General features: G+C 38.8%; 1 protein-coding gene across 1 annotated transcript; it reads right to left on the bottom strand.

Moving 5' to 3' along the window:
- Positions 1-458: 458 nt before the first annotated feature.
- On the bottom strand, positions 459-2817 carry rpl29 (ribosomal protein L29). The gene is made up of 4 exons (XM_079186129.1): positions 2797-2817; positions 2291-2343; positions 2084-2148; positions 459-634 (listed from the first exon to the last, which is right to left on the bottom strand). The coding sequence occupies exons 2-4, from the start codon at positions 2325-2327 to the stop codon at positions 539-541; spliced, it is 198 nt and encodes a 65-aa protein (XP_079042255.1). The 5' UTR covers positions 2328-2343; positions 2797-2817; the 3' UTR covers positions 459-538.
- Between the last annotated feature and the right edge of the window lie 10375 nt (positions 2818-13192).

Raw genomic sequence — 13192 nt, 5'->3', positions numbered from 1 at the left:
TATGGCAACACCACACAGGCAGAGAGGAAGGCTCTGCAAAGAGTCATAAAGACAGCGGCGAGAATCATAGGGACAACACTTCCTTCCATGGACTCAATGTATGGGCAGCGCTGCCGGAAAAGAGCAGAGGGAATCATCAGAGAGATCACTCCACCCAGCTCACTCTCTGCTCAGACACAAACACTGCACCTATAACTTGAGGCACAGCAGAGCGGACAGCATCATCACCCACAGAACATGTTTTTTCAACAGCTTCTTCCCTGCCAGTCAGAATGATGGCAAAATAAAAAGGCTGAAACATGTGTAAAACAATAATCCACTTTACTTCACCTCACCTTGATGAATGATAAATTAAAGACTACAAACATCACTTTGGAGGAATCCCAGGAACCCAATCAATTGATTCATTCCTTAAAATCAAACTTAGGGAGTTACAATAAAAAGAGAAAACTGTGATGTTGGTTTGTTAAAGCATAGCTTTATTGTGACGGTGGAAACAGTCTATTGAACGCTGACAGACATTGAGGCGACCGGATGACTATTTCGCTGCTTGAACTGCCTTCTGTGCAGCCTTCATGCCCTTCTTGTTGTGCTTCTTAGCAAAGCGCATGTTCCTCAGGAACTTGGGGTCCACCTGCAGCAAAGAAAGAAAACAAACAGTGAAGTGGGCAGTGTGAGACGTGCTGCACAATTCCAGGATCTATTTGTTTTAAACAAAATAATCAACGAAATTCCAACACAATTAAACAAAAGCAAACACTTGTTAGTTTGCATTTGAGTAGTGTTACATATCAGATCTCTAAGAAAACTAACAACTTTGACAATAAAACTTGCATAATTTCCCAGGCACCACTGTAATGGACATGGTTAAGATAGAGTGGAGCATTTCGAAGAGATATGCTTAGATTTATACTTGTGAACAATGCTGCAGTGTCAGCCGAGCAAAACAACAACCATCTGCAACTGCTAAACCACTTATACTAAAAAATAAATCAACGTTGCCTCAATACAATTAACACAAAGACGACTTCCAACGATTCTTTCAGCATCTTTAATTGTCAATTTTTCAGCTACCCGAGTAGCATGAACATTAGTGACACGGTGATGATAATTTTGGATTTAACAGCAGTGTAAAAAGCTTTTTATCGAAAGAATTATACAATTACCTCAAAGGAACCACCAGGCTAAAAAGAAAACGTAACCTACGTTATTCTCTAGATGAGAGTTTACGGTATCCAAGTGTTTCCTAAACCACACAAGTGGGGACACATGGAGCCAATGATCTTCCTCTCACTCAGAGCATTAACCCACATCTTAGTTCCCGGGTTACCAACGACTGATTTCTGTTTAAAGAATGTATACAAAAATCTTTAATCCTGTAATTGAGGAAGAAATGGACTGTGTAAAAGACAAGCCGCCGGATGTAAGGAAATATCACTAGATTTTAATAAAGAAAACAGACTAAAACTGGCACAGAGTAACCTCCATAATTCTGATCTGGTTTCCACAACAGGTCTGTTAAGTGGACCTTAGCTTGAAGCTTGTCCGAATGCTATCAACACACAAAGAATCACTAATATATCAAAAACAGGAACCATGGATCCAAAACAAGATCAGGCTAGAAGAGAAGTCTGATTACTGGCATGCTGCATGAAAACAGACAATGCAAGCACCATATTACAATGCACACCTGATTTCTCAGTGAACATGCACAACGTCCCATCTATCCACACAGACCTGTAGCTGTACACATCTATCCACACAAACCTGTAGCTGTACACATCTATCCACACAGACCTGCAGCTGTACACAAGTATCCACACAGACCTGTAGCTGTACACAAGTATCCACACAGACCTGTAGCTGTACACATCTATCAACACAGACCTGTAGCTGTACACAAGTATCCACACAGACCTGTAGCTGTACACAACTATCCACACAGACCTGTAGCTGTACACATCTATCAACACAGACCTGTAGCTGTACACAAGTATCCACACAGACCTGTAGCTGTACACAACTATCAACACAGACCTGTAGCTGTACACATCTATCAACACAGACCTGTAGCTGTACATACCCCCTTCAGTGACTCGTAGCGCTGAGATCTGGGCTTCTTGATGCCATTCCTGTGGGCTTTACGAGCTGTTCAGACAAGGGAAGAAACCATTAATACGAGAAAGCTGGTCCATTTGTTTCAATACTCACTTTTAAATATTCTTATTAATGTAGCAACGTACACATTTTAAAAGTAATTGATGAGTACTATAACAGCTGTCATACTTACACTGGTTGTGGGTTGTGTGATTCTTTGACTTCGCCATTTCGACACTGGTTAACCTGAAGAAGGGAAAAACAGTCGTTGATTTATTTATAATCACTAATATTAGCATCCACTTCCATGCTAACTAACGTTTGAATCGTTAGCCGGCAGCAGTAAACAGAGAAGCACTTGTAAGAAGACAACTTCATAATAAAACGGTAGCAGTCAAACTTTAATGTTAAAGTGACCATGAGATCAACAATACACACAATTAAACTAAAATTAAGCCACGTTTAGGATGTGTGTTGAACTGCTGCCTGGCGGCTAGCAGGTTTGCTACAGGCAGCGTTAGCACTTTGCAAATGTAAAATTCGACCATAAATGAGGAAAACATTTAAAACATAGTGGGATGGAAATATGACCAGTAAAGTGATTTATCACAATCAGTTGCTTTTTTTGTGCGGGAATGTAAAATCCACTCAGATTGATAAAGATGTTAAAAGTCCACATATGTGAAGAAAGCTGTATACCTGCCACACGAACAGACGACAACCGGAAGAGAAAGGAAATCTAACCCGGTAGAAGAGAAGAAGAGGAAAACTGGCGGCAGGAGAGGAAGTCAGTCTGATCTGTTTTAATGACACCGCCGCCTGTTGGTGGCGTTTGGTACGACAGGTGAAAGCCCACAGCTGGCCACAGGATGTCACCCTCTGTTCATATGACACCATTATATTTATGATAGCCACAAGAAATGAAACGTGTGACTGTACACACACACACACACACACACACACACACACACACACACACACACACACACACACACACACACGCACACACATATGTATGAGTCATGTGAATAAACGTTAACATATGTGTCTTCATTAGAAATGAAAGTGTGGAAATTACACGACTTCCTGTATCTGAAAAGCCATTCTTTTTTCTTTCTCTTCCACCAAGTTAAGTTTATTTTCTCTTTCTTTTTGTTTTGTTTTCATTTTCTTCCTTTTTTATTTGTTTTTATTAGTTGCTACATTTGTGTAGCAGAACTTTATTTATCGTGTGACCAACTGGAAGGTGCTCAACCCCTAGTTTGAGAACTGGACATAACCTAACTTCATATGAAATACGACCCTATAACAATAAAAAAACTACCTTATACATTGTATCAGATAAAGCAATTTATAGTCCTTTATCAGTCGCTAAAGGGACCTCTTTCGTCAGTACAAGTACGTTTACTTTTGATAGTTTTAAGTACATTTTGCAGTACTTCTGCATTTTAACTTAGGATTTTAAGGACATGACTAGTAAGAGAATGTTTTTATATTATTGTGTTGGTATTTTTTAAGGAGCCGAATATTTCTTATACCACTGGTTCTCTTTCTTTCAGTCAACCATTTCTTTTGCTTTTTTTATGCTTTGAAAGCTCTGATTCTGAAGATACCACCAGAAGGTCTTAATACAATAAGTACCACAGAGACAGAAAATAGCCTTATAGAAATATTGACTATAAAGAAATATTCTTTTAGTTTCTTTTATACCCTTCATCTCTCTTCCAATGTGCCTCTTTAAAGACTAATACAAAACCATGATCTATTTGAGGGTGACTGTATTATCAGCAGCAGCGCCTTCTAATTATTCCCAATTGAATAAGGTTTGTGGTTACACATAAGCCTAAAAGGCTTTCATATTTTGTTCCATTACATAAATTACTCCTCTCAATATCTCACCAGATGTGTAACATTAGCCCCTCTTGACTTCAGTTGATTGCATGTGGTTAGGAAATCATACAGCCTGTTGATTTGTGAAGAATTTCTTTTGGAACCAAAATGATTTGCCTTTGATTAAGACAGAGCTTGAGTTTCTCTTCAACCTTAGCGAAACATTAGCAAAAAAACAGTGTTTGCACAGGTATTGAAAATGGGATAATGTCATGACAAGCGGTGCGGAAAAACATCTTATCTGAAGGCCCGTTTCTCAAGGAAAATGAAAAATGGATTAAAAAAAGTCAGGAACTTTGACTTTGTAAGTCTCATAGTTTGTATTCACACTGGCAGCGTGGTTCTATTGATGGCATTGTTGGTCTGTCTGTAATCATGGCTCCCAGACAAAGTATTCTGATGACTTTGTTGATCTCCTTTTTTGTGTGTTTGGCTCCACCATGATGTTTACATATGTAGTTTTGAGTGAAATGTCTCAATAACTGATTTGCCATGAAACTCAAACTCAATCGGCATGTTAGCATTATCATTGTGAACATGTTGGCGGGCTGTAATTAACTTATTTTATTACAATTTTGATTTAAAAAGTAATACATTTTAAGTTGCAATTCATAGTTTTAACGTCCTATGTTAGTGGCTCATAACTTGGATTTACCATGAGTATAAGTAACATTTTATTTCATTTTCCCAGTAGAAACGAGCTTCCACATCCCTGTGTGTATGTCATTGTGGTATTAAAATAGTGTAAAATAGTTCAATCAGGAGAGACAAGTCAGATAAAGAAAAGATAATAGTTTATTATTAACAGATGATGCTATGTGATGACTATGGTGTCAGACTCTACAGGGAGATTTGTGATGGAGGGGCGTCTGCCCTGAGCAGCAGCCAGATAAATCCCCAGTGGAGTCCTGACACATGGTGGTGGTGGTGGCTGATGAGTATGAGGAACGAAGAGTTGATGAAGCTGATGGATCTGCGAAGACTGGGCGGAGATGGTGAGGTGGAGGGGTGCGTAACAACAGCATGAAGGTAGAGAGACAATCATATTTAAAAGAGACAGCAGCAGGATGATATAGGCTAACCATGTCCGTGTTTCGTTGTGCTATTGGATAGAAAAAAACAACTGATCTAAACAGCTGATGTCCTGATTGACAGCCCTGAACAATGACAGCAAGGAATAATGAGTGAGCATTTTTTGAGGAGTGATTGGCAGATGTATGAGAAATAAACTATACGGGCTTAGGCATACAAGAGGATAGTCTTCCTGACTGAACTTACGCTAGAGCTTCATCGGGTGCCAATAGTATTATTTGCTTCTGAAAACCTGGGTGCTGCAAATAGCATCATGCCTAAAAAAAATAACTACAGTATAATGAAAAACCACAAGGACGAAGGTTTCGGTTGGATTAGCTGCTAAAAACCTGAATGAAGTCTGGTGGAGATGATATGAGATTTCCTTCCGGTGGTGGGAAAGGATGCCCATCCATGTGACTGATCTCTCTCTCTCTCTCCCTCTCTCTCTCCCTCTCTCTCTCTCTCTCTCTCTCTCTCTCTCTCTCTCTCTCTCTCTCTCTCTCTCTCTCTCTCTCTCTCTCACACACACACACACACACTTGACCATACACTGACAGAACCAAGTGATTCTTCGAGACATGTCCCGAACATTTCCTTTTCCTTTTTCCTTCCTTTCTTTTTCCTTTCTCCTCTCATTCTCAGCTGAGGTTGGGTGAATCCCTGCTCAAGCAGTAGAACTCATGCAGCGGCATCCTATATTTAGACCCCTGTTTGATCATACCAGCCTCTCCGCTCCACTCTGCAGCGCTCGGCTCTGCTCGGTTAATTACAGATTTGGGTACATGTTTTATTTCATACTTTCTCTCCTTGAAGGTATGAAAGAGAGGTTTCCGTTTCCTGTGAGATTCTTCACACGTGTTTTTGTTTTTGGTGGTGTGGGAGTGTGAGTTCATACCACAAAATGAACACGTCGCTGTGAACATTTTCTCAGTATTATCTCTGTGAAATCTTTATTAATGAAGCGAGATAATCTCACTCTGTTCACTGAAACTCACAATCATCCCAACTCTACCCAGCAAGTGATGTTATGCAAAAATCAAAACAAACAATTGTATAACAGAATTTATTTAAAGGGACAGTGCGTAGGATTTGGTGGTAATCTGGTGGTACCACAGATTTGCACTTTGCCGCAGTTTCACAAGCGCGTCGGAGAACTACAGCGGCCTTCAGGTAACATGATCAACGCAAAAGGCTCTCACTAGAGTCAGTGTTTGGTTTGTGCATCATTGCATGGCATTCTAAGCTGATGAAAACACAACGCTTCTTAGTTTCGGGCCAGTATACTCTAATGAAAACATACAAATTCAGAATACATTTTATCGTACCTTCTCTGAAATTCTGATTGTAACCAATTTTCCATGTGAGGAAAAGAATCACCGCACATGCTCATCCATTATTGTTTGTGTTTCTTAACATCTTCATTTGATGATCCCTTTGTTGTAATGATCAGGGTAGACAGCTTCAAAGGCCTTTAAAGTATGATTTAATGTCAGGAAGATGTTCTCATCTAGTAACATCACAGAGCGACGTCACATGCAGTGTAAGCAGTATAATGATGCTTCTGCAGAATGAGCAGCATCTTCAGAGATGCTGTACATTAACTCCCACCTATAATGAAGTCTGTGGGGACCACAAGCACTGCTCTGTTACTTTATCGATTCTCTTTGAGGGAACAGAAGACATCTCATGCTGCTGCTCTCTGTGCTTTTCTTTCTGTATCTGTTCTTTGTCTTTCACTCTGTTGTTTGTTTCACTACGTACACTTCTTATTTCTCTGCCCTCATCCAGTGATGGCAGTAATGGAACAATTCCACCAAATCCTATTTCATCCTTCTGCTCTACTACATTTACTTTAAGAGGGAAAGACTGTACAGTTTACTCCACCATATTCGATTTCACAGCCACAGCTACTAGTTACTTTCCAGATTGCGTAAGATTTTTCACACCAGTTACACTCAGTGTCCACTTTATTGGGTACACCTGTATAATAATCGAATAAAATCCAATCCAATAACATCTATCCTTTTGAAGCTCATAATGTTCAGCGCATGGCGACGGTGTCGGAAATGTTTAAAATCATATGTGTATTACTGAGGTCATAGTTAAAGGTGCTGTTACTGGACTGCATTACACTGAGAAATGTTTCTAATTCATTTTTAACCCTAATTTTCAGACTCCAAAATCCTAAATGACAGCTCATTTATTAACACATCTATTAATTATGAATGCAGGACTTACCAACGGTACTATCTCTCACCAGCTATTGTTCTAACCTCGTCTCTGCTTTACTTGCATTCACATAACCCCCCCTTTCCTCTCGGTCTCCCTCACCTACTTTCTCTTTTTCTGCAACTCCAACTCTTCTGCTCTTTTCTCACTTTGCCCTCCTCTCTCTCTCTCTCTCTCTCTCTCTCTCTCTCTCTCTCAGATTTACCCCTGAACTCTCCTCTGCTGCTCTCCGGCTCCCTCTTCTGCGCTGCTCCCCACCCACTTTCATTTCCCTTTCATCTGTGAGAGGAAATCTTGTCTTTGAGCAGTGCAGAGTCAATTCCTCGGGGACTCGCTTCACCTCGACACATGAAAGAGGCTGCTTATCATGTCTCTGGATTTTGGAGGCATTATAGAGAGGCACAAGCAAACACAATGGGAGATCCATTATTTGTCGCATACACAAGTGCAAATGAATATAATAAGTCGGGGAAAAAACAGCAGGATATTGAAGATTTGAAGAGCCACAGTGTATGAAACGTGTTCTCTCCTTGGCTTTAAATTAGGAGTTGACGTTTTACGAGCCCACAAACCAATGATTAGTATTTTTGAATGAGATTGTTTACTGAGATTGTCTTCTTTGATTAATCAAATGAGCTCGTTTAAGGCCTATACAAGTCGAACAAACACTTGTTTCATGACATTTTTCCTATGTCGTCACGTACCTGTTACAGTAACATGAATGCCATTCTGACAGGAGATCTATCGACATTTTTGGTGTAAAACAGGTGTACGCAAAATCTCCACATTAACAATGGATCAAAACAAATGAAACCATAGAGAATGTTCACTGTCTGCAGCTTCTCTCAGCTCTGCGGAGCATTTTAACGCAGACAGACACATTTAGCAGCTAAACGACCTGACATTTACCCTAGGAGTTGATGGAGAGAAGTAAAAAAAGAAAAGCTAAAGAGAGAGGTAATAGCAGAGTGAATATTGGACTTGCATTCACCAGGAGGCAGGAAACAAGACTAGACCACCAGATCACACACAATGCAGATCTTAAATGATGAATGCCCTCTGATTCACAGCCATCATCTACCTGCTTTACTACATCTGTGAAAAATATTGACAGAAAAACGGCATCAGTAATGGCGACAAGCGCGCATTAGATAGACGCAGGTGTACAGGTATTACTTTTTCCATCGACATCCATCCAGTTTGTGGAACAAATAGCAAACCAATACAGTTTTTGACACCTTATTTTGATACATATAAACATGTTTTTCCATAAAACTCTTTTCTCATTCAACAAAGTTGTCAAACGTTAAAGTCTGTCTCAACACAATCAGCCGCACAATACCATTGTCTAAATAAAATATGTATATATATATATATATATATATATCAGAAACTATGTGTGTTTCAATCTGACATTTGATTTCAACTGTTAACTCAACAGTTTTGGAGGCCACAGAAACATTTAAGAAAAAGAACACCAAGCCAACTCCAACAACTGTAATAAATTATGTTCTAGTTCCCTTTTGCCCAAATATTTATGTTTTTACTACAGACAAGCGTGTATCAATCTTGAATGTCACATTTGTTTACACATTTACTTGATGTTGTTTTCTTCACCTTGACTTTGCCCATCACATTTGACTTTGTGCATCCATTTGCTTCTGGCAAAAAGAAACAACAGACGTCGGTCCATATTACAGTAAACAGTCAGTCAGGACACGAGACAGATGCAAAGGTCACTTAAAGTACCACAACAATATGTGCAATGGAATTTCACAAGAAGCAACGACAATACAAACAACCTCATGCAGTTCAAACATAAGAGATGAACAAAGATGAAGAACATACTATATGCCATAAAATCCCAAACCATTTACATTGACACAACTGGTTTTGCTCAGTAAGTCACACGTTGTTTAATATACAGTAGTAACACTGTAATAGCTGTGGTTATGTTAATTACATGTCCCCCAGGGAACCTTTTATGTATTTTTCTTGTGTGTATGTCCATTTTCTTGCACAAAAATACTGATTCAGGACTTGAAATATAAATATAACCCATTGGAATAAAGACAGAAAGACTTAATCTTTACATATCAAAACATGGAAAACAAATTATGTTATTTATTTTATTTTCCCCAGTAAATACAAAGAAAACTGTACGGAGTTCTCATTTGTTAGACATTAATACGTTTTCAAGAACCTAACCTTTTCTCTGAACATTATATCAACGTGATATCCAACACATCCAATATATTAGATGTATATCCCAAGATAAGACTTTCCCCCTATTTATAATAAATTGCCTCGTAAAACTGAGACATGCTGTTATTTCTTCCAGTATTAATTACGGAAATGTACTCGTCCGCGCTACGCTTTCAATCTAACTAATTCAAATCTCGGCAGACAGAAAACGAATGTGAGCCAATGAAAATAATTACATTACCTGGGTTTCTTTTCAGCGTCGCATTGTGAATGCACACACTGATTATAAAGTTCTGTTTCAGAGCACTACAGTCCTTCACACGTTCATGATTATATTTGAAAGAGAAAGGGAAGAAACTTTTTAGACACTGTCTCATTATTGGAGACTCGCTGAGGGAAACATTAAGAACTAAACACATAAGAACATTAATGTATTATAATACATTAAATATAGTGTGTATAGCTTTTGTTATAGTGCAGTGTTTTTTATAAAATACTGTACATACAATGTACAAATATACTATATACTATACGACTCATTTATTGAAACAGTCTGCATATTCTCTCAACTGTAAGTCACAACTGTTTCATGAGACATCACAACTCTATTGTATGTCTGCAGAAGGCAACAACTCACCTAAAACATTTCATTCATGCATCAAACGCTGGTCATTGTGTCCAAAATGAAGTCGTTATTCGTTAGTCATCAATACTTACTGATCATAATGTTTAGGTGTTTCTCTCACTATGGCATTTTACCCTGAAAACTTTCCTCACAAATAAACCTCTTTGTAGTTTGACTTTTTTGTTGCCACTGACTGCTTACTGTAGCCTACTATTCTGGAATGTCAGTCGTGTCCAAGCTGAATGCTACTGTGTTTTGCACGGAGCTTTTTACATCACGTTTTCAACAGTAGGTGAAAGTTTACAGAGTCAAAACTGTACAATACTGTAGTACAAAGAAAATAGAAATGCACATTTGTATGTAAACAGTCAATTTATTTGTGTAGCAATGTGTTACATGTACTGTAAACTGAAAATTATTTATGACATGACAATAATTTATTAAACATGCATGTACGTGTATGTGTAGATTTTGATAATTAAATGGATCATTCTGCATGTGCTGGCTCACACATTAAAAGAATGTTTAGAGGTTGTGAAGAGAACGACAATTTCACTGAGAATCAGCGCATCAGTTTTGATCAGCAAGCCACGTGCCAGTGATTATTGTGCAAATCAGAGACAACTGTACCTGTTGTTGTGTAACAACATGTGCAATTTGCTTGAATTCATGAGAGTTTCAAATCTGCCGCGAACAACAAGCTAATAGTTCAGAGATTTGAACTAATAGTAATAAGCAATAAATCTTTGCATATGGAAAAATTATTTCAACCTAAATGTTTTGAGAAATGATAAATAAGAAGGAACCTAAAGAAAAATCCAAGTTTTTCACAACCTGGGTGCACGGCTGGATCAACACTGTTAGCTGCGGGCCCTTTTTAATCCCTTTGATTTCTGATGCTCTGTGTCCATTCTGTGTGTATTAGTAAGCACACATTTATTCAGGAATAAGCGCCATGCAAGCACAAAACTGAAACAATGATTTATAATGTCTTGGCTGGTTTGGACCTACTGCAGTGCACATGTTCACAATGTCCACAATGACAGTGATGCATGCTACGTTGGCCAAAACTACTATAATAAAACCACGATAGTCAAAAAGACATTAATAATGTCTTATCACCGACAAGTCCTCCAAATTACATCACCAAATACACCATTTGTCCGTGCTTTGTCATGCCATGATAACATCAGTTGACTTCCTCTGGTTACCGGTGGGCGTTGTCACTTCAACGCATGTCTTTTTGGGGCTCTTACTGTAACAACTGCTGCTGCCGTTCTTCTTTGCAGGGCGGTCTCTTTATTACGGATGACACAGAATAATGTAAAGCAACTCGCTGGTTAAATAATGGAACAGAAACGGAGGCAAACATACTGTATAAATCATATTCTGGTGACTCACTTGTATCACTGCCACACTCGCTCACTTTCACACAGTGCACACACATTTATTGCACATATAGTACACACCTACGCACACACGTGCACACAGTGCACCTCAGCACTGGGTATTTTTGAACACAGTGTTGTTGGGTAGCCTGTTACACAATATGTGTGTCAGGGACAGACAGTCTTACTCTGACCTGTTTTCTGTCTCACTGGGATGATGGGAAGAGACCGGCCTCACAAACAGGCACGACTCACTATTGTCTTTACCGAGAGAGAGAGAGACAGAGAGACACAGAGGTGAAGAGTTATCATCTCTGCCACTGGGCATTTCTACAAAATATACTGATGAGTTACTTGAACAAACACAAAAGGAACCACTGCAGAAAGAAAACACAGAGGGAGGCGCTGTGACGTGAGGCGCGTTTGATATGAAAATGTAGTCCTGGAGTGTTGGTGCTCAAGAAAAGAAAAGAATCAAATAACATATAACTTCAATGAGATGTTGACATGAGGTGATGAGACCTTTTAACCTCAAGATCTTGCACAACCTTTGTTCTTTCTGTCTATTGTTCCATATATGATCTATACATGTATATTATAGGCACGTTTGCTTCTGTTAGGAATGTCTGCTTGGATGCTAAACTGCATTTAATTGTATTGGTACTTACTGTGTGCAATGACAAAAAAGAGTCACTACTTGACTCCATCATTAGCATTAAATGGAGATTTCTGACACTTATGAATTAATATAGCTTTGCTGCAGGTGTTTTTTTTACTGTCATTATCACATGTATAAAAAGGCAAAGCATTGCACTTTGGCATTTTAGCCACAAGAAGTGTATAAGCAATGGAAACATTTTTTTACTCTCTTTTGAGGAATTTTTATGGCACTATATACATGTCACAATGAGAAATCAGGCACTTAAATAAAATATGGGAAAGAGAATTTAGTGCATCGGTATGGAAGTGATTTCCTACACAGCTCTTGTCATTTCCTGGTCCCAGTACTTGTTCTGGAGTTTCTCAAATCAGGGTATTTGGAGTGCTGCAGGGGATACATCATATGGGGAGGTTGCAGATCGCAACCAACTGAAAATTCTCCTTTAAGTAGGAGAACTAGTGGTCGACACAAAAATGAGAAAACGCAATTTCTTTTCAGGTGACTATGAAAGAAAACATACTTATATATGTTATGTTAAATCAAATTTGATCTTCCATTTCTACCAATAGATCCCCCTAAATGCTACAAACTGATTCTTTAGTTTCCAAAAAATATCAATCATGCATAATTCCCAAAGTAATTACAACCACTGCTCTTATTGTGTGGGTCATTTATCTGGGCGGTGCGTTCCTTCTTTACTATCCAACCCTTTACTGTCTGCATTTGAATCCTGCTTCCTGTTGCCTGTTACAAGAACAGTGACAACCACCAAGAAGAAAACGAGTATATAATAACTTTCAATTCAATCACAACACATGTTTGAACTAAATACAAGGCCTACATCTATATTTATCATCTTACAGATTATGTGAAATATTCCACCTGCTGAGCTGAGCCTAGCTATGTCGATCATCTCATTCACCACACCTCTTGGGTAACAGATACATTTTTGTCATCTGGGCTGTGGGTTGCGATGTTGGAGAGTTCATTTCAGACACGGCCTTCTGACACAGTGGCTACATA

Source organism: Pholis gunnellus, assembly GCF_910591455.1.
Source record: "Pholis gunnellus genome assembly, chromosome: 3".
NCBI lineage: Eukaryota > Metazoa > Chordata > Actinopteri > Perciformes > Pholidae > Pholis > Pholis gunnellus.
This window is presented reverse-complemented; position numbering and strand designations above follow the sequence as displayed.

Excerpts from the sequence above, each read along its gene's own strand:
- rpl29 (XM_079186129.1), bottom strand. The coding sequence starts at position 2,327 with ATGGCGAAGTCAAAGAATCACACAACCCACAACCAGT. Across the intron at positions 2,149-2,290 it reads TCACACAACCCACAACCAGT|CTCGTAAAGCCCACAGGAAT; the intron begins GTAAGTATGACA and ends TTGTCTGAACAG. Across the intron at positions 635-2,083 it reads GCTACGAGTCACTGAAGGGG|GTGGACCCCAAGTTCCTGAG; the intron begins GTATGTACAGCT and ends TCTTTGCTGCAG.